At 41.6% G+C, this 22,183-nt stretch overlaps 1 protein-coding gene across 1 annotated transcript in view; it reads left to right on the top strand.

Moving 5' to 3' along the window:
• The window catches only part of Cfap54 (cilia and flagella associated protein 54), a 258,505-nt gene that overhangs the window by 130,943 nt on the left and 105,379 nt on the right, over nt 1–22,183 (top strand). Inside the window, 2 exon segments of the mRNA XM_048340566.1 lie at nt 14,742–14,828; nt 22,037–22,159. Coding sequence (XP_048196523.1) covers nt 14,742–14,828; nt 22,037–22,159 — 210 coding nt within the window.

Here is a 22,183-nt window from a genome sequence, read left to right as displayed (position 1 = left end):
GTTTAGGGGGAATGATTTAAGTTTCTCTCCATTTAATATGAGGTTAGCAGTTGGTCTGTTGTATATGGCTTTTTTTTTTTTTTTTTTTTTTTTTTGGCCTGTCCTGGGCCTTGGACTCAGGGCCTGAGCACTGTCCCTGGCTTCTTCCCGCTCAAGGCAAGCACGCTGCCACTTGAGCCACAGCGCCGCTTCTGGCCGTTTTCTGTATATGTGGTGCTGGGGAATCGAACCTAAGGCCTCGTGTATCCGAGGCAGGCACTCTTGCCACTAGGCTATATCCCCAGCCCTGTATATGGCTTTTATTGTTTTGAGGAATGTTCCATCTATTTCTGTTCTCTCCAAAGCTTTTAATAAGTATGGATGTTGTATTTTGTCAAAGGATTTTTGGGCATCGACTGAGATAACAATGTGATTCTTGATTTTAGTTCTGTTTATGTGGTGAATTACGTTGATTGATTTACAGATGTTGAACCATCCTTGTGACTGTGGGATGAAGCCTACTTGGTCATGATGTATAATTGTCTTGATCAGTTTCTGGATCCTGTTAGCTAATATTTTATTGAGGAGCTTTGCATCTGTGTTCATTAGTGATATTGGTCTGTAGTTCTCTTTTTTTTGTTGGGTCTTTGCCTGGTTTGAGAATGAGTATAGTATTAGTTTCATAGAATGAGTTTGGGATTTCTCCCTCTGTTTCTATTTCGTGGGAGAATTTGAGGAGTTTTGTGGGAGAGTTTCGAGGGAGAGTTTTGTATTAGCTCCTCACTAAAGGTTTTGTAGAATTAGTTGGTGAATCCATCTAGGCCTGGGCTTTTCTTTGTTGGGAGGTTCTTGATTACCTCCTGTATCTCACCGTAAGTTATTGGTTTATTTAGTTGGTTTATTTCTTCTTGGTTCAGTTTGGGCAGTTTATACTTCTCTAAGAATTGATCCATTTCTGTAAAATTATTGTTTTTTGCTGAGTAGAGGTTTTGGAAATAGTTCCTTATGATTGTTTGAATATCGTGTGTACTTGTAATTTTTCTGGTGGAGTCCCTGATTTTACGTATATGAGTTGCTTCTCTTCTTTTTTTTTGTAAGTCTTGCGAGGGGTCTGTCAATTTTATTTATTTTCTAAAAGAAACAGCTTTTAGTCCTATTTATTTGTTGAATGGTCTTTCTGTTTTCAATCAGATTTATCTCTTCTTTTATCTTTGTGATCTCTCTCCTCCTAGTAATTTTAGATTCTGTCATTTCTTGTTTCTCCAGTTGTTTTAGTTTCATCGTGAGGGTATTCACCTGCTCTGCTTCCATTCTTTTAATGTGAGTGCTGAGGGCAATGGTCTTGCCCCTCAGTACTGCCTTAGCTGTGTCCCATAGGTTTCTTTGTGATGTATTTTCATTGTCATTGTGGCTTATGAATTCGTTGATTTCATCTTTAATTTGGTCTGTGGCCCAAGTGTTGGATAACAGTGTGGGGTTTAGCCTCCAAGAATGTGTATAGCCTCTGTGGTAACCGTTGTTATTGAGGGTTACCTTTAATCCACTGTGATCAGATATAATACATGGGATGACGTCAATAATTTTGTATTTGCTGAGGTTCTTTGTGTGGGCTATGACATGGTCTATTTTGGAGTATGATCCATGGGCTGCTGAGAAGAAAGTGTATTGAGTCTCTGTAGGGTGGAAGATTCTGTACTGATCTGTCAGATCCATTTGGGATATGGTGTTACTTAGGTCCTCAGCTCCCTTGCTAATCCTCTGGGTGTTGGATCTGTCTCTTGGAGAGAGTGGGGTATTAAAGTCACCCAGTATGATTGTGTTTGGGTCTATCTTGTTCTGTAATTCTGTGAGAATTTGCTTGTCATATGTAGGGCCTTTTTTGTTCGGTGAGTATACATTTATCACCGTGATGCCTTGATTTTAGATTTTTCCTTGTATTAAAATGTAGTGGCCTTCTTTGTCTTTTTGAGTTCATTTTAATGAAAAGTCCAGCTTGTCTGAGATCAGGATGGCTACACCTGCCGTTTTGGTAGGTGGGTTTGCTTGGAAGATATTGCTCCATCCTTTCATTCAGAACCTGTTTTTGTCCCTTGCTGTAAGATGGGTCTCTTTTAGCCAACAGATGCCAACTTTTTGTTTATGGATCCAATCTGCCAGTCTGCTCCTCTTCATCGGAGTGTTTATACCATTTATATTCAAAGAGATCAAGGATAAGAGTGTTTTTTCTCCTTCCATTTTCTTGTTGGGCTGTTTTTTCCTCTTTTTTTTTTTTCCTTGTCTTTAGTGAGCTGCTCTTTCTGTTGGGCTCTGGCTAGTGTAGTTTCTATCTGTTTCTGTCTGTGTGTATTGTACGATCTCTGTTGGGTGGGATTCCCCTCTTAGAATTCGCTGTAGGGCTGGTTTTTTATTCACACACTCCTTTAGATCCTCTTTCCTATGGAAAGATCTGGTTTTCCCTTCGAATGTGAACTCCAATTTCACTGGATATTTAATCCTGGGTTGCATATTGTTGGCCTGTAGTACTTGGATGGTGTTCTTCCACTTACTTCACACTTGGTAGGTTTGTGTGGAGAGGTCTGCTGTTATTCGGATCCTCTTCCCATTGTAGAAAATTTCTTTCTTCACTTTGGCTGCATTTAGAATTTGCTCTTTATTCTTGAGTTCTGAAGTCTTGAATATTATGTGCCTTGACGTGGCTTTTCTGGGGTCTGGCCTGCCAGGTGTCCCATAGGCTTCAGTTACCTGGATGGGGTCCCTTGTGAGATTGGGGAAGTTTTCTGCAATTACTTTATTGAAAATATGATGAAGCCCTCTGCTGTGGTATTTGGCTCCTTCTTCTATTCCAATTATGCACAGATTATATCTCTTGTCTTTGTCCATTAGTTCCTGGATTAGTCTGCCCTGAAGCTTCACCGTTTCTTGGAGTGTGGTAATTTTCTGGTTGTTGTCGGCTGTTTCATTGTCCAAGCGAGAGATTCTGGATTCCATATGGTCAATTCTTTGTGCTGTGGATTCAATTGCGGAGTTTATGGATGTCAGAGAGCTATTTATAGTTGTCAGATCAGCTCTGATCGTGGAAATTTCTTCCTTTAAAGAGTTGTATTTTAAATCTATTTTTTCATGCATTTCACTTCTCAGGATGTTAAGGTCTTCTTTAATGGAGGTTTGCATTGTATCCATTTTTGCTTCCATTAGTTTCTTGGCTTCCTGGGTGTCCTTCCAGATTTCCGCTCTAAATTCCTGGAATTGTTTTCTGATTTCCTTTCTGACGCTTTCCATCATTTCTGTTAACATGGCCTCATTTGCTTTTTTATTCTCCATCTCCTCTTCAGTCGTGCTGCTTTTTGGAGCTGGCGATTTGGCTTGCCCTTTGATGAACTGTGTTATATTTCTTTGTGATTTTCGTATCTGGAGATCTGTGGGTGGCTTCCCTGGTTTGGTTTTGTGCTGGTTCCCACTGGTCCATCAGTGGGAGCCTTGTGTCCTGGTGTCCTGGCTCTGGGTTTGGGTTTGGCAGTTGCACCTTGCTTCCCAATGGGTGAGCGTGACCTTCTTGGTTGTTGCTGGGGTGGTCCCTCTCCCTGCACTTGGGGGCCGGTAGGTTCTGTGTCCTGACGCTGTGCTGTGCTGTGCTGTGCTGTGCTGTGCTGTGATGTGCTGACCCTAGCATGCCCCTGTTGGGGGTTTGCTGGTCGCTGAAGCGTGGCGTGGAGGCTTATCTCTTCTTTGGTTCTTTTTTCCACTCTGTATCTTGGTCAGAGGAGCTCACCTCTCAGGCAGTTCGCCTTCCTGTGTGGACCGCTCCGGGGCCGGTGTTGTTGAGGGGCGGCCCACCCACTTGTGCAAAATGCGCCAAACTGAGTGGGCACGGGCCAATGGAGAGCTCTGCCCTCCTGTGTAGACGCGCCTACCAGAGCGGGTGCTGTTGCCGGGGGCCCCGCCCCTGTGGCTGTGCACCCACTACAATGGGTGCTGCCGCTGTGGCCCCGTCCACCTGTGTAGAGTACACCTACCAGAGCGAGCCCCGGGTTGTTGGGTTGTGCTTGCGCCCTCCTGCGAGCCCGCTGTGGGGGGCGGTATGTGTGGGGCCCAGTGGGATCAACTGTCCAGGCGCGGGTTAGCCCCCTCAGACTGCGCCTCCATTGCGAGGGGGGTGCGTGATCAGGCCCAGATGTCCCGGCTGTGCTGGTATTGCCCACCAGCACCTGTGATTTTAGTTGTAAAAGTTTGCAAGGTCCAGGCGCCTCGAGTGGGGCTTGCACTGCCGGACGTCCCCTGGCCCCTGTTGAGATGGGGGCAGGGCCAATTCGGCCAGTTCAGGCTCCTGGGTCGCCTTGGGGCTGGTCTGCCCTTCCCCTGCTAAACTCCTGTGACTTCCCAGTGCCTGATGGGAGCTTTCCGCCTGATTTGGGGGTTCTTTGTTCCCTTGGGGTAGGGAGGGGGAGGGAGGGAGATCTAGCTTCTTTGTAGGGTATGGGCCTCTGATAGCTGGTCTCCCGGTGGGGGAGCGGGTAATGGGGGACTCACTGGTCCTGGATTGTGTGTGTGTCCCGTGCTGCCGTTGGTCCTTCGGGGGTGGAGTGCTGTGGTGTGGCAAAAGGTCGTGGTGGCATCCCCGGCTCTCCCCTTCGACACCGCTGGCTTCCCCAGCCGCTTAAGTCCGTTCCCGGTGTGGACCAGAACTTCCTGTCGCTGCCATCGCCATGTGTCTTGGTCTGCACTCTCCCTAGTGTCCGTGGAGTCCTGCTGTCTGGACTCTGCGCCCCGGCAGTCGGTCTGCTGATTGCCAGGTCCCCTTTCCCAGCCTGGCCATGTTCCGGCCAGGGTCAGCTGGTGGGGGGAGGGTGCCTGGTAGATTCTCCGGCTCCGTGTAGGTTTCGGCTCTTCTTTTTTGCTCCTTTTTGTTTTCCTGCATTTCTCCACTGCTTCTGGCTGCTGGTTTTGCTGGCTTTTTTTTTTTTTAATTTTTCTTTTTCTTTTTTTTCTTTTTTTTTTTTATTGATTGGACATAAATTTTTTTACAAGGTGTTGTGCAAAGAGGGTGCAGTTACATAGTAGGGCAGTGTGTACATTTCTTGTGATATCTTACGACCTGTTTTTCTATCCCTTGTCTAGGTCAGGTTGACATATATGCAATATACAATGTATCAAGAACATATACAGTATTCACAGACTTGGTCTCTACTGTCTCTCCATCTCCCTTTGTTAACAATCATATATCAGGGAGATCATGCCCCTTTGTTTTCTGTGTTCTAGGCTTGTCTCACTCAACATTATTTGTTCAAGTTCTGACCATTTCCCTGAGAATAACAATATTTCACCATTCCTACTCACTATGTAGTATTCCATTTGTGTATAGGTACCATATTTTTTGGATCCATTCGTCTGTGGAGGGGCATCTGGGTTGTTTCCATATTTTGGCTATTGTGAATTGTGCCGCGATAAACATGGAAGTACAAATGCCTTTTTTTTTTTTTTTTTTTTTTTTTGGCCAGTCGTGGGCCTTGGACTCAGGGCCTGAGCACTGTCCCTGGCTTCTTCCCGCTCAAGGCTAGCACTCTGCCACTTGAGCCACAGCGCCGCTTCTGGCCGTTTTCTGTATATGTGGTGCTGGGGAATCGAACCTAGTGCCTCGTGTATCCGAGGCAGGCACTCTTGCCACTAGGCTATATACCCAGCCCTACAAATGCCTTTTTGATATCTTGGATTTTGCTGTTTAGGATAGATGCCTAGGAGTGGTATGGCTGGGTCATAGGGTAGAACTATATTGAGCTTTTTGAGAAACCTCCATATTGTTCTCCAAAGTGGTTGTACTAATTTGCACTCCCACCAACAATGGAGAAGGGTTCCTCTTTCCCCGCACCCCCTCCAGCATTTCTTGTTGCCTGAGTTCAGAGTATAGGCCATTCTAACTGGGGTGAGGTGGTATCTCAGGGTTGTTTTTATTTGCATTTCCTTTACTAGCAGGGATGTTGAGCATTTCCTCATATGTTTCTTTGCCATTTTTATTTCTTCTCTTGTGAAGTCTCTCTTTAGCTCTTTTGCCGATTTCCTAATAGGTTTATTGGGCTTGGAGGGGCTTAGTTTTTTGAGTTCTCTATAGATGACCGATATCAGGCCTTTGTCTGTTACTGTGCTGGTAAATATCCTTTCCCATATCGTTGGCTGTCTTTCTATTTTGGTGGCTATGTCCTTAGCTGTGCAGAAACTTGTTAATTTGTAGTAGTCCCATTTGTCGAGTCTTTCCCCTATTTGTTGTGCCCCTGGGACTCTATTCAGGAAGTTCCTTCCTGTGCCTATAAGTTCTAGTGTCTTTCCTACTCTGTCCTTCAGTAGTTTCAAGGATTCAGGTCTGATGTTGAGGTCCTTGATCCATTTTGAGTTGATCTTGGTGCATGGTGATAGGCTTGGGTCTACTTTGAGTTTTCTGCATATGGCTGCCCAGTTCTCCCAGCACCAGTAATTGAAGAGGCTATGTTTATTCCATTGTATGTCTTTAGCTCCTTTGTCGAATATCAGTTGGCTGTAAGAGTGCGGTTTTATTTCTGGGTCTTCAATTCTAATCCATTGGTCTTCCAATCTGTTTTTATACCAATACCATGCTGTTTTTGTTATGATGGCCTTGTAGTAGAGCTTGAAGTCTGGTATTGTGATACCTCCTGCACTGCTTTTTTTGCCTAGAATTGCTTTGGCTATTCTAGGTTTTTTGCTGTTCCATATGAATTTATGGATTGGTTTCTCTATTTCAGTGAAGAATGTGGCTGGGATTTGGATAGGTATTGCATTGAATTTGTATAACAATTTGGGCAATATGGCCATTTTCACCATATTGATTCTGCCTACCCATGAGCATGGGAGGTCTTTCCATCTCCTTGTGTCTTCTTTGATTTCCCTTATTAGATTTTTGTAGTTTTCATTGAATAGGTCCGTCACGTCCTTGGTTAAGTTGATCCCTAGGTACTTTATTCTTTTTTTGGCTACTGTAAATGGAATTGTTTCCATAATTTCCTTTTCTGTTTGTCTATTGCTGGTGTACAGAAAAGCTGCTGACTTTTGTGGGTTGATTTTGTATCCTGCTACTTTGCCAAATTGGTTTATTAGGTGTAGGAGTTTGGGTACTGAGTTTTTTGGGTCCATCAGATATAAGATCATGTCGTCTGCGAATAGGGATAACTTGATTTCTTCCTTGCCGATATGGATCCCTTTGATGTCCTCCTCTTGCCTTATTGCTATGGCTAGGGATTCCAGCACTATGTTGAACAGAAGTGGGGAGAATGGGCATCCTTGTCTTGTTCCTGAGTTTAGGGGGAATGATTTAAGTTTCTCTCCATTTAATATGATATTAGCAGTTGGTCTGTTGTATATGGCTTTTATTGTTTTGAGCAATGTTCCATCTATTCCTTTTCTCTCCAAAGCTTTCAATAGGTATGGATGTTGTATTTTGTCAAAGGCTTTTTGGGCATCGACTGAGATAACAATGTGATTCTTGATTTTAGTTCTGTTTATGTGGTGAATTACATTGATTGATTTACGGATGTTGAACCATCCTTGTGACTGTGGAATGAAGCCTACTTGGTCATGATGTATGATATTCTTGATCAGTTTCTGGATCCTGTTAGCTAATATTTTATTGAGGAGCTTTGTATCTGTGTTCATTAGTGATATTGGTCTGTAGTTCTCTTTTTTTTGTTGGGTCTTTGCCTGGTTTGGGAATGAGTATGATATTAGCTTCGTAGAATGAGTTTGGGATTTCTCCCTCCGTTTCTATTTCGCGGAAGAGTTTGAGGAGTATTGGAATTAGCTCCTCACTAAAGGTTTTGTAGAATTCGTTGGTGAATCCATCTGGACCTGGGCTTTTCTTAGTAGGGAGGTTCTTGATTACCTCCTGTATCTCACCGTAAGTTATTGGTTTATTTAGTTGATTTATTTCTTCTTGGTTCAGTTTGGGCAGTTTGTACTTCTCTAAGAATTGATCCATTTCTTTAAAATTATTGTTTTTTGCTGAGTAGAGGTTTTGGAAGTAGCTCCTTATGATTGTTTGAATATCGTGTGTACTTGTTGTAATTTTTCCTGTGGAGTCCCTGATTTTATGAATATGAGTCTCTTCTCTTCTTTTTTTGGTAAGTCTTGCAAGGGGTCTGTCAATTTTGTTTATTTTCTCAAAGAACCAGCTTTTAGTCTCATTTATTTGTTGAATGGTCTTTCTATTTTCAATCAGATTTATCTCTTCTTTAATCTTTTTGATCTCTCCCCTCCTACTCGTTTTAGATTCTGTCATTTCTTGTTTCTCCAGTTGTTTTAGTTTCATCGTGAGGGTATTCACCTGCTCTGCTTCCATTCTTTTAATGGTGGTGCTGAGTGCAATGATCTTGCCCCTCAGTACTGCCTTAGCTGTGTCCCATAGGTTTCTTTGTGATGTGTTTTCTTTGTCATTGTGGCTTATGAATTCGTTGATTTCATCTTTAATTTGGTCTGTGGCCCGAGTGTTGGATAGCAGCGTGGGGTTTAGCCTCCAAGAGTGTGTATAGGCTCTGTGGTATCCTTTGTTGTTGAGGGTTACCTTTAATCCACTGTGATCAGATATAATACATGGGATGATGTCAATACTTTTGTATTTGCTGAGGTTCTTTGTGTGGGCTATGACGTGGTCTATTTTGGAATATGATCCATGGGCTGTTGAAAAGAAGGTGTATTGGGTCTCTGTAGGGTGAAAGGTTCTATATAAGTCTGTTAGATCCATTTGGGAAATGGTGTTATTTAGGTCCTCAGCTCCCTTACTAATCCTCTGGGTGTTGGATCTGTCTCTTGGAGAGAGAGGAGTATTAAAGTCACCCACTATGATTGTGTTTGCGTCTATCTTGCTCTGTAATTCTTTGAGAATTTGCTTGACATATGTCGGGCCTCTTTTGTTTGGTGAGTGTACATTTATCACTGTGATTTCTTGATTCTGGATTTTTCCTTGTATTAATATGTAGTGTCCTTCTTTGTCTTTTTGAGTGGACTTTAAAGAGAAGTTCAGCTTGTCTGAGATCAGAATGGCTACACCTGCCGTTTTGGTGGGTGCATTTGCTTGGTAGATCTTGCTCCATCCTTTCACTCGAAGCCTGTTTTTGTCCCTTGCTGTAAGGTGGGTCTCTTATAGACAGCAGATGTCAACTTTTTGTTTGCAAATCCATTCTGCCAGCCTGCTCCTCTTTATCGGGGAGTTTAAACCATTTATATTTAAAGAGATCAAGGATAAGGGTGTTTTTTCTCCTTCCATTTTCTTGGTGGGCTGTTTTTTCCTCTTTTTTTTTTTCTTATCTTTAGTGAGCTGGTGTTTCTGCTGGACTTTGGCTATTGAAGTTTCTTTCTGATTCTGTCTGTGTTTCTTTTACGATCTCTGTTGGGTGGGGTTCCCCTCTTAATATTCGCTGTAGGGCTGGTTTTTTATTCACATACTCCTTTAGCTCCTCTTTGGTGTGGAAAGATCTGGTCCTCCCTTCGAATGTGAACTCCAATTTCGCTGGATATTCGATCCGAGGTTGTAAATTGTTATTCTTTTTTTTTTTGCCAGTCCTGGGCCTTGGACTCAGGGCCTGAGCACTGTCCCTGGCTTCTTCTCGCTCAAGGCTAGCACTCTGCCGCTTGAGCCACAGCACCGCTTCTGGCGGTTTTCTGTATATGTGCTGCTGGGGAATCGAACCTAGGGCCTCGTGTATCCGAGGCAGGCACTCTTGCCACTAGGCCATATCCCCAGCCCTAAATTGTTATTCTGGAGTACTTGGATGGTGTTCTTCCACTCACTTCGAGCTTGGTAAGTTTGTGTGGATAAGTCAGATGTTATTCAAATCCTCTTCCCATTGAAAAAAATTTCCTTCTTCGCTTTGGCTGAATTCAGAATTTGCTCTTTAATCTTGAGGTCTGTAGTCTTGAATATTATGTGCCTTGGGGTGGCTTTCCTGGGGTCTGGCCTGCCAGGTGTCCTATAGGCTTCGGTTACCTGGATGGGGTCCCCTGTGTGATTGGGGAAGTTTTCTGCAATAACTTTATTGAGAACATGATTAAGCCCTCTGCTCTGGTATTCGGCTCCTTCTTCTATTCCAATTATGCGCAGATTATATCTCTTGTCTTTGTCCATTAGTTCCTGGATTAGTCTTTCCTGAAGCTTCACCTTTTCTTGGAGTGTGGTCATTTTCTGGTTGTTGTCAGCTGCTTCATCGTCCAGGCGAGAGATTCTGGATTCTATATGGTCCACTCTTTGTGTTATGGTTTCAATTGCGGAGTTTATGGATGTCAGAGAGCTATTTATGGTTGTCATATCAGCTCTGATTGTGGAGATTTCTTTCTTTAAAGAGTTGTATTTTAAATCTATTTTTTCATGCATTCCCATTCTCAGGATGTGGAGATTTTCTTTAACGGCAGCTTACATTGTATCCATTTTTGCTTCCATTTCTTTAAAGCAGGCTTGCATTGTATCTAGTTTTGCTTCCATTTCTTTCTTGGCTTCCTGGGTGTCCTTCCAGATTTCCGCTCTAAATTCCTGGAATTGTTTTCTGATTTCATTTCTGACGCTTTCGATCATTCCTGTTAACATGGCCTCATTTGCTTTTTTAGTCTCCATCTCTTCTTCAGTCGTGCTGCTTTTTGGAGCTGGCAAGTTGGCTTGCCCTTTGATGAACTGTGTTATGTTTCTTTGTGATTTGCGCATCTGGAGATCTGGATGGCTTCTCAGGTTTGGTTTGTAGCTCTTCCCTCCCTGCTGTGTAGGCTTGTCTATGGCAGGAGGTGCTGCCGCTGTGGCCCCGCCCACCAGTGCAGGGTACACGCCTACCAGAGTGGGCGCTGTCGCCGGGGGCCCCGCCCTCCTGTGCGCTGTGTGTCCACTTCAACAGGCACTTTGGTGGGATATGCCTCCCAGAGCAAGTCCCGGGTTGTTGGGTTGTGCTTGCACCCTCCCACAAGTCCATTGGGGGGGTCGGTATGTGTGGGGCCCAGTGGGATCGACTGTCTGTGTGTGGCTTGGCACCTTCAGACCTCACCTCCGCTGTGGGGGAGGGGGGGACGTGATCAGGCTCAGATGACCCTGCTGGGCTGGTATTGCCCACCAGCGCCTGTGGTTTTAGTTGTAAGAGTCTGCCAGGTCCAGGCGCCTCGGGTGGGGTTTGCACAACCGGCCGTCTCCCGGCCCCTGTTGGGAAGGGGGCGGGGCCGGTTCTGCCAGTTCAGGAACCTGTGGGGTGTTGGTGCTGCTGCGCCCTTCCCCTGCTAAACTGACTTCCCAGCGCCTGATGGGAGCTTCCCCGCCTGATTTGGGGGTTCTTTGTTCCCTCAGGGGTGGGGGAGGGGGAGGGAGGGAGATCTAGCTTCTTTGTCCGGCTTGGGTCTCAGATAGCTGGTCTCCCGTTGGGGGAGGGGATAATGGGGCACTCACTTTTGCTGCTTTGTGTGTGTGTCCCGCGCAGCCGTTGGCCCTCCAGCGGTTGGCGAAGTGTGGTGGTGGCTTCCCTGGTTCCCGATTTCTGCCGCGCTGGGTTCCCTTGTCCGAACCCGGTGTGGACCTGACCTTCTCGTCCCTGCCGGTGTGTGTCTTGGTCCGCACCCTGCCTTGTGTCCATGGGGTCTCCCACTATATGAATTCTGCGCTCCTGGCAGCCTGTCTGCTGATCGCCGGGTTCCCCTTTCCCAGCCTGACCCTGTTTGGGCCAGGGTTGGCTGGTGGGGGGAGGGTGCCCTGGTGAATCTCCGGCACCGTGTAGGTTTTCGGTTCTTCTTTTTTGCTCCTTTTTGTTTTCCTGCGTTTCTCCACTGCTTCTGGCTGCTGGTTTTGCTGGGTTCTTGATGGGGTGTTGGGTGTTGGAGTTCCTAGCTCACTATTCCGTTGGAGCGAGTTGGGGTGCCTCCCTATTCTATCGGCACCATCTTTCCTCTCTTTGCTGGCTTCTTGATGGGGTGTTGGGCGCTGGAGTTCCCAGCTTGCTATTCAGTTGGAGCGAGTCGGGGCGCCTCCCTACTGTGGCGGCACCATCTTCCTCCTCTCCAGTCACTTCTTAGTGTCTCAGGAAAATATGACTCTTATTTCCTTTCGGGAAAGAAATTACAGTTTACATCATAAATTTGAAGTTGTTGCATCTTTAAAATAACTTAATATTTTCCTCTTCTATGTTATTTTATCTATTTTCTTCCTTCTTATATACTTTTATCTATTCTTTTCCCCCATATTTACCTTTTTGGGTGGAGGAGGGTGGTCCTAGAATGTGAACTCAAAACCTCATACTTGATAAACAGATACTCTATGACATAACTCAGGCCTCCGGCTTCTGCTCTTGGCTGGTTATTTTGGAGTTGAAATCTCTCCGATTTTTCTGCCTTGGTTGGCTTCAAACATTGATCTTCCAGATTTGGAAGCCACTGGCACCCACTTACATTTACTTCTTGATAACAATTCTTTGTCCATTTTGGTCCTTTCCTCTATTTCTAAACTTTCATATTTACACCTTTTTTATGCACAAGTTTTTTTTTTTTTTTTTTTTGGCCAGTCCTGGGCCTTGGACTCAGGGCCTGAGCACTGTCCCTGGCTTCTTCCCGCTCAAGGCTAGCACTCTGCCGCTTGAGCCACAGCGCCGCTTCTGGCCGTTTTCTGTATATGTGGTGCTGGGGAATCGAACCTAGGGCCTCGTGTATCCGAGGCAGGCACTCTTGCCACTAGGCTATATCCCCAGCCCCACAAGTTTTTAAATTTTTATTATAAAGGTAAGGAAGGTAAAGAATATATTTCTTTTTATATAGTATCACACCTTCTTTTGCTTTCTCTCAGTTTTTATACCATTTTATGTATTATTTTCTATTCTTTGGCATGCTTGTCTTTCTAAATTCAACTGTTATTATATTTAAAATATTTATTGCTTTTGATATCAGTTGTTAAATTATAAAACTGTATTAAAATGAACAGGTTGCAGGGTGCCAGAGGCTTATGCCTGTAGTCTTAGATACTCAGGAGTCTGAGATCTGAGCACTGTGGTTCAAAGACAGCCTGTGAAGGAAAGTTTATGATACTCTTATCTCCAGTTAGCCACCAGAAGGCCAGAAGTAGAGCTATGGCTCAAGTGCTTGAGCATTAGCCTTGAGCACAAAAGTTCAGAGTATCTAGGGCCTGAGTTCAAGCCCTAGGATTAGCACCAAAAAAAGCAAATAAACAGAACTAAAGAGGTTGATAAATGCCTTTAACACTGAACAGATTTGGCAGGAAATTATTTACTTAAAAAACAATAAAATAGTGCTTCTCTCCTATTACAGGGATTCATTTCAGATTGAGAAAATGATTCTCTCCCCTGGGTAACTTTTAGCTGCCTACTCATATTTATGTATAATACCTATACTGCTTTAGAAACGAAATGAGACTTTTCTCTAAAGCTTAAGAAATTGAAAGTGTGAGGGATTATTTTCCCCCTGAATAACTGAGTAATTGGCAACAATAACATACTATGTTTTTATTTCACACTGAAGAGAAGGAACTAAATCTCAAAGGTAATTGCTAACTCTGTTTTGTGCTGAATTAATTGTGGAAAATGTTTTGTGTTATGTTTGTCATGCATAATTGTAGAAAAATAGTTTGCATTATGTTAAAGTCATTTAAAACCAGTTATAATCTTTTTATAAACTTGTTCTGTTTGCAGCTGGCCGGCCATTAGAAGTTCCCCTACTGAACCTGGAAAAAGGAAACAGTTTCTGTTTGTGTTACATTAAATTTCCTCAGATGAAGCCTAGTGGTTAAGGAGACTCCTGTCAAATATAAAACTGGTTGTGTACCCATGAGATGTAGTTTGCTAAATAATTTGAAGCTCAGTCTTTCTTGCCACAGTCTGCCTTAGCTAGACAAGATACAGCTGCAGACAGATCTTCAGGTTGAAGTTGAGGACAAGAGAGTTTGAAAATCCAGGCAAAACTTTCGCTTTTCTGGAAGGATAATGGCTAGGGCATCTGAACTATTGATAATCTCTGAGCATCACTTATGTCAATGAGACCTTGAGAACAATGAACAATTGTGCTAAGCAAGCTCTTTACCACTTGAGCAGTCATCACTCTCAGCCCTTCAAAAAATAATTAGATTTTTCATTAAAAACTTTGACATAGGGTCTTACTAACTTTATCTGGGCTGGATTCAAACTCATGATCCTCCTGCCTCTATACCATAAGTAGTTGGGATTACAGTCATTTACCACCATAAGCTTGAATTTTAATCAGTAGAATATTCACTAAGGAAAGGCTGTGGCTTGTTAGAATTTTTTTTTGTTGTTCAACAGTGCCTGATACATAAAAGGCAAATTATGGTTTTATTTTTTTGCTAGTGGATAGATGTTGAAGATATCTCACAGGTAATATTGAGATGAATAAGGAAGAACAAGTTAGAGGACTTGAGTATGAGAGTTCTTTTGTTTTAAATTTTGCATTTGATATCTCCTTTGCTAGGATTCATTTATAGACCTCATACATTTCTATTAAATTTAATTTTTTCAAAGATGCTAACTGGATTTTTTTACTTGATTAGATATAAACCATAAGTTTGGGGTACTAAATGACTTGGAACTGTAAGTCTATGGTGGCATCTTTAAGTTCTGATAAAATTATATTCCTGCTTATATTAAGTAGTTCAGCCTGCGAGCCTGGAAATTAATATTTATATAATACTCCCCACATTTAACATTTGGATAGATCTGATTAGTGATGTTATTAACTGGATAAAATGTATTCAAAAAATAAGACTTATTTTATTCTCCTGGTAGATTCTGCCCCTCCTTGCCTTGTACCAGTATTTTGTTTCTGTAATCTGCCAAGACCTAGTTAGAAACCTAGAAGCACGAATCCTCAAGGTATGTTACAAACTTCTAAGATATTTGATATTCTTTAACTATTAAACATTGTTATGTATTAATTTTATTTTAATACTCAATAAGCTACTGGTAATGTGGTCTTTATGTTAATAGAAAGAAAGCATACTTACCCATCATTATAATAAAGAATATGAAACAGTCAATTAGGAAGGTTTGAATCATGATGTGCTTGGTATCAGTAGAGTTAGGAATAAGGACAAGCCAACACTGGGCTGCTTGGAAACCACCACTTCTGTGGTGATTCTGGTGTGACCCAGAGCTCTGGTGTCTGATCATTGAGTCCTAAATACTTTCATGTGTGTCATGGTATAAAGAAAATTTCAATACACAGGCAATTGAATTAATAATAGCAGACATTTCTGCAGACTAGGTATCAATTATCTATGTCTTAGATTCAATTCCCTGTGTCTTAGACATCAATTCTCATGCCTCAAATTTATGTGCTAAGGCCTGTGGGGAACCTAGGGAACCTTGTTCCTTGGGGAATCTTAATCATTAACATTGATGCCTGCTTTCTTTTTCTTCTTTTTTTGATTTGTTATTGTATAGGTGATATACAGAGGGTTACAGTTACATAAGTCAGGTAATGGGTATATTTCTTTTTGAATGGTGTCACCTCTTCCTTCATTTTCTCCCAGATTTTCCCTCCTGTCCCTCCACTACAAGTTGTATAGTACATTTTCAACAGTGTCTAGTAAATATCACTGCTGCCTTTGTTCATCCTTGTCCCACCATTTCTATGCTACCCCCTTGCCCTTCCCTAAGCAGAAAAACTTATATACATGGTAAAAGGTACAGAAAATAAAGAAAGTGATAAAGGAGAAAAAAGCAAAATCAAAAACCAAAATAACAAAAAACCTTTTGTTTCCATTTCTTGGAGTTTTTTTGATAAAGATCATTTTATAAGATCATATGTACATAGTCCTTGAGCCTATGTGATCCTTTCCTAAGAATATCCTACTTTGTTCTCATGGTGTTAATATCTAGAGTCTTGTATAATTTATCATGTCCAAGTGTATGTTTTGTCATTTACTATCCATTGCGTTTACTTGTAGATTTATGGGCACATCTAGTTACAATAAATGAAGGAAACCATGCAACCTATGTTTCTTTGGGTCTGGCTTACCTTGCTTAATGTAACTTTTTCCAAGTCTTTCCATTTCCTATAAGTGGTACAATATCATTCTTTCTGATGGAAGCATAGAATTCCATTGCATATATAGATGCTTATATATGCATATATATAGATAGCACATTTTCTTGATCCATTTGTCCACTGAGGGGCATCTGGGCTTTGGTAAATAATGTTGTAGTGAACATGGTTGTGCTGGGAGCTTTAGTGCATTCTTGTTCATAGTTTATTGGCTAAATGCCCAGGATTGGAATTGCTGGGTGATAGGGAAGCTCTGTTTAGTCTTTTAAGGAATCTTCATACTGCTTTCCAGAGTGGTTGAACAAGTTTACATTCCCACCAACAATATAGTAAGTAGCATTCTCTTTTGGCCTCATCCCTACCAGTATATGTTACTGTTAGTTTTCTTGATAATGGCCATTCTAACTCTGGGGTGAGATGGAATCTCAATGTTGTTTTGATTTGCATTTTTTTATGGCCAGAGATGTTGAACATTTTTTTGTGTGTCTATTGGCCGTTCTTACTTCTTCTGAGAAGTCTTTCCTTAAATGTTAAGCCCACTTAGTAATTGGGTAGTTTCTTTTAGGGTTTATTTTGGAGGTTTTAATTTTTGAGCTCTTGTCTATCTTAGGTATGAAGCCCTTGTCTGATGTAGAACTCATAAAAATTTCCATCTGAATTCACAGGCTTTGTATTTATCTTGCTAGCTATGTCCTTTGCCATGCAGAAACTCTCCAGTTTGATTCAATTTATCCAGTCCTAGGACTTGAACTCAAGGTCTGAGCACTGTCCCTGGCTTCTTTTTGCTCAAGGCTAGTACTCTACCCTTTGAGCCATGATGCCACTTCTGGCCTTTTCTATATATGTGGTGCTAAGGAATTAAACCCAGGGTTTCATGTGTACGAGGCAAGCACTCTACCGCTAGGCTGTATTCCCTGCCCCTAGTCAATTCTTTTAACACTAATAGTTGAAGAGGCTGTCTTTCTTCCAACCTTGTTTTTGTGTGCTCACTTTCTTAGTTGGAAATGCCTACTCTTGTTGGCTTTGTTTTATGCATAGATTATCTCAACACCCACCAAGTTTGCTTCCTATTCTGTACTTCCTCAACTTTAATAAGGAATTCATCCCTATTCTATATTTCACATATATGTACATATATATACATATATGTATACACACAATCACACACTCATCTGTTCATATGTAAGTACACAATGTATTCCTTCAAGGCCTTTGTTTCTATAGTGCACTTCAGTGAATGTTAGAAAAGCAGGAAAATTTAAATAGAAGCCAAACAAACAGTTTTAAATAGAATACTTGACTTTCATGAACTTAAGATATTTCTTGGCTATTACTTCATGCTTGTTTCCCTATACATAGATTGTTATATATTGGTAAATGTTTCACCATGGGTTCTTAGAACAACAAGCTGACTTATGGCCCCACAATTTTCACCCATGGTGCACATACTCCCACCATGGCTGACTAAGCTACCTGCAGTGGTTCCTAAAGGTGTGAGGGGCACAAGAGAGGAGCCCTCAGCCTTGTAGCTGCAATGAGTGGGCTCTGCCAACCACTCCAACATACCCCACCCTTGTGTTGGGAATATTCTCTACTTTTTTCCCCCAAATCCTTCAGCTTTTCTAATGAGAGAAAATTGTACTGCCTTCTGAACTGCTTTCTCCAATCAGACCCTTTGGGCCTAGGAAAATAATCCATTGCATTCCAATTCTAAGTTAAGACCTTTCTAAGCAGACTTAATGAATATTTGTTATTGATTATGAAAAGTTATTAATCACTCTCTTTAAGTTACTGACTCATGAATTCCTTGTTTTGAATCTTAATGACTCTTCTTAAAATTTTAGCTCTCATTCTCTCTTTGTCTCTTTCTCTTTACAGTGCTTTCTGCATGACTGCACAATTCTTGAGGCTATGGCCTGTATTTTATTTGTCTTTTAGTTTTCTACACTGTCCTAGGTAACAAATCACCTAATCGATAGCAATTAATTATTATACTGAACTTAAAATTTGTAAACATTTATTATGTGCCTACCTACTGTTTACAGTCTCTCTAGTATTTAGTAGAACCCACCTAAAAGTACATGATAAATATTTATTGATTTAACTCTAGAACAACATTTACTGAGTAATGCCTACTTAAGATCAATTCAAGAATTGAAACTACTGTTCCCTGATTGTGAGGAAGTGAAAACTAGGAACAAAGACATAACAAATACACAAATCAGTACCATATACACTTGCAACTTGATAGTTTGTGAATATATGTGATAGATACTATTTTCCAGGGGTTTGGAAGAAGGGAAAATGGCTTTGGCCTTATATTTTACTAAGTAAAAATGAATACAGCTAACAGCAGGAGAGTATAGAAAGGGGACATTCTTGGCAGGTGATTGTCTGAAAGATACAGAAGTGAGAAATTATTGGCTTATTTAAAGGGCTAGAGTTCAAAGCAGATAGTTCATAGATGATAACATGAGGAATACAGAGGGCAGTGGTTTGGAGGCATACCAAGACCCAATTTGAGGCTATATGCTGAGAGAAAGAAAGAGAGAGACAGACAGACAGACAGACAGACAGAGACACAGAGACACAGAGACACAAAGAGAGAGAATATGAAGGGGAGGAGATTGCAGAGCCAGAGTTGGATAATGTATATTTTGGACTGTAATCAAGATATCAGGGGCTGGGAATATGGCCTAGTGGCACGAGTGCTTGCCTCGTATACATGCCCTGGGTTCAATTCTTCAGCACCACATATATAGAAAACGGCCAGAAGTGGTGCTGTGGCTCAAGTGGCAGAGTGCTAGCCTTGAGCAAAAAGAAGCCAGGGACAGTGCTCAGGCCCTGAGTTCAAGGCCCAGGACTGGCCAATAAATAAATAAAATTATATCAGAAGGGGGGGAGTTATGATGATCATTAATAATTTATTATGTATTCAGATCTACTGAAGAGATTTGAAACCAAAAGTTTGGCTAGATGTCTACTATTTTATTGGCTTGCATTTCGGTCTATTTTATATTGCTTCTACAGAGTACTCAGGATCAGTTGATTCACCATAAAAAGGAATATTATTTCTAACAGTTCTGGTGGCTAAGAGGTCCAAGAGCAAGGGCTATGTCTGGTGAGGGCCTCCCAGCTGCATCATACTATGGCAGAAGGCATCCTATGGTGAGGGGTCAGGAGGCACAAATTCAGACCTGTTCTTAGAAAGCCAGCAATGATATCTTACACTGATCACCTCAAAGGCTCCACCTCTGCATACCATCAACATTTGAATTCAGGGATTACATTTTTAATTCTTTATTTTTTTTAGGAAATGTAATTCAAACCTTAGCAGCTTGTTAGTACTTGGCATCATCTTCTGTCCTAAGGCTTGGTTTGGAGGGAGGATTAATTATAGCATTTTGTTAGGAAAATGACATGATCAGAGCTGGGACCAGGTAGCAGCGTGGAGAGGAGAGCAGCATGAGGTAGAAATGGGATTTCACTGGCATAGAACAACTGAAAAATCAGATTAGGGTTTTGACAGATACCATGTGCCAGAGAAATCGATAGATTCATCATCCAGAGGGAGAAATGACAGCCTTAATGAGAAGAGTTTTCAGGACCTCTCTGAAGTAAACTGGGGTCAGTGAGTGGGGAAGAGAGAAAAGTCAGTTGGAAACAGTAAACAATGGTGCTTTCTAACAACAGCAGTAGATCACGCTGGTAAGCTTCTGAGGTACAGGAAAAACCGTTAGACCTCTTGATGATTGACTGCTCTGGCTTCACTTCAAACTTGCCAACCTCTTCACAGATTTATATTTCTCAACAAATCAAATGTCTTAGAGGGGCACTGATGGTTTGGAAAGTTTCTGAGTGGAGGGTTGATTTATGGTTAGTTCTTTTTGCCATCTGGCTTATTTGTGTTCACAGGAGTTGATCACTTCTGAAAACATTGTACCTTTTATTAACACCATTGCTTCTCCAAATGATCAGATTGTTGGGATGAACTGAGCTCAGAGACACCCTTGACAGTTAGGTATAGTTTATGCGTAGCACTATAACCACATGGGGTGAAAAGAGTTGTATTGTAAGGGGCTATAAGGATAATGACCATCTGAAAACTTAGCCCATCTGTCTCCCTAAGGGCTTTGATACTGTACTGCACTGGAGAGGCTAGACACAGAGATCTTAGGCAAGACCTGCACTACCTGCAGTGTGAGAGTCAGTAGAAAAACAGCTTCCTCTTCCTCATTAAAAATGGTCTCTTAACATTTCATGTTTTATTTTCATGTTTCATTTATAGCCAATTTCTACTGTCTTCTTTTTATTTCTAAATTTTATACACTCTTGAGATTCCTAAGCAAGTACTGAAAGGAAAACAAGAAAGTAAGGTAGATCGACATGCTGGGGACAAATTGATTTTTCTGTTTTAAAAGTAATATATTCTATATTCATGTGTTTATATATGTTTTATGTGTGTTTGTCATATTTTGTCTTTTACTTCCTACATCCACATTTATTCTTCTCTGTACTCCACTAAATAATCCCTAGATGTTTTCAGGCTAGAGTCCTTTGCATTTAAAACCTCCCTAATAGCTACTATTTTCCTCTTTGATTTCTTGTGGTTCTGGAAATCAAGCCCAGGGCCTTGCCCATGCTAGTCAACAGCTGTGTACCACAGTTACATTCCTAGCCACTGACTTTTTTTTCTTTCTGAGACTGGATCTCGCTGTGTAGTCCAAGCTCTCTTCATACTCAAGATCCTCCTGCTTCTGGCTGTGGAGTGCTGAGTTTATAGGTATACCTCACTATACCCATACTGCCAGCCCTTACTATGATCTACAGACTCTGCCTGACCTTTTCTGGCTTCTATTCTGACTACTTCCTAACCTTCCTCCCTGTCATTCCTAAGCTCTGACCACATGATCTTTGTACCTTGAGTCTCCTTAGCAGATTTGCACATCTCTTTCCCTTAGATCATTCTAACTCTTCTCTGAAAGGGCTCCCTTTCCCAGAAGTCCTTCCTGACCTGAGTCTTTGGAGTAATGTACCTTCTTGTTCTGTGCATACCTTCATGTGTTACATTCAGTAAACATACATCCCAATGGAAAGTGACCTCTAAAAGGCACATCTCTAAAATGACCTCTAAAAGACTTCTAAAGTACATCAGTGGTATTAATCCCACCCCCAACCCCACCAAACCCAAGCCATTTTGAATAAATGAATGAATACATGAATTTGACCAAAAAGCTTTTCACCTATAATTTCGTAATTGATAATCCAGCGGGCTTATATTCAATATAAGTCATGTTAAGTATATAATCGTAAGATGACCAATATTAGGTATGTGCCTTTAAAACAGATAGTGCATATTAATTATGGATAAGAAAATTAATAGTAATGTCTTTATCTTGATACATTGTAGAGTTAGTATACGAGTTTGTTCAACTTTCCTCAGAGTTTAAGAATATCCAGTTTGTGCTTTATCTGTCTTACTTTCCCCTCCCTCCCTCCCTCCCTCCTTCCTCTTCCTCCCTCCCTGTCTTTCTTCTCTTATTTTGAGATAGGGATAGAACTGAGCGACTTTACTAGGCAAGCCACCACTTCAGTTACACTCCAGTGGTTTTCTGCACTTAGTTTATTTTTCAGAAAGGGTCTTACACTTTTACCTAAACTGGCTTCAAACCCTGATTCTCTTACCTTTTCCTTCTGAGCAGTTAGGATTACATATGAGCCACTGGACCCTGGCTTCAATTAATTTTTAAAACTTTTCCATGGGTGAGTATTCCATTTTTATTTGTTTGCCACTGATGAAGCAAGCAGCATTTGGAAAATGACAGTCATTTTGAACAGCTTCCTGTTGCTGTTTATTAAGCAGGTAACTGAGGTGCATATACAAATACACTCATCTCCACTCGCTGATTATACTATTAAACATTAACATTGCCATGAGTAAGCAGACTTTTGGATCTTGGAAGTTTGATGATTGTTTTTCTGAATTCTTATTTATAAGTGAAACCAACTAACTAACTTTTTGTTTCTCTCACAGATAGAAGTCCTTATAGATCTGGGCTTCTTTTCTGAAGCCTTTTATGAGCTTGCCCAGATTTTTTATGGAAAAAACATGCCTTGCTCAATACCTGCTGGTTTTAAAGCTACTGGAAAAATCAAGGTAACCTGCCATTTTGTTACAAAA

Source organism: Perognathus longimembris, chromosome 1, assembly GCF_023159225.1.
Source record: "Perognathus longimembris pacificus isolate PPM17 chromosome 1, ASM2315922v1, whole genome shotgun sequence".
Classification (NCBI taxonomy): domain Eukaryota; kingdom Metazoa; phylum Chordata; class Mammalia; order Rodentia; family Heteromyidae; genus Perognathus; species Perognathus longimembris.
Note: the sequence above shows the minus strand (reverse complement) of the source record. Positions and strands in the feature narration are given on the sequence as shown.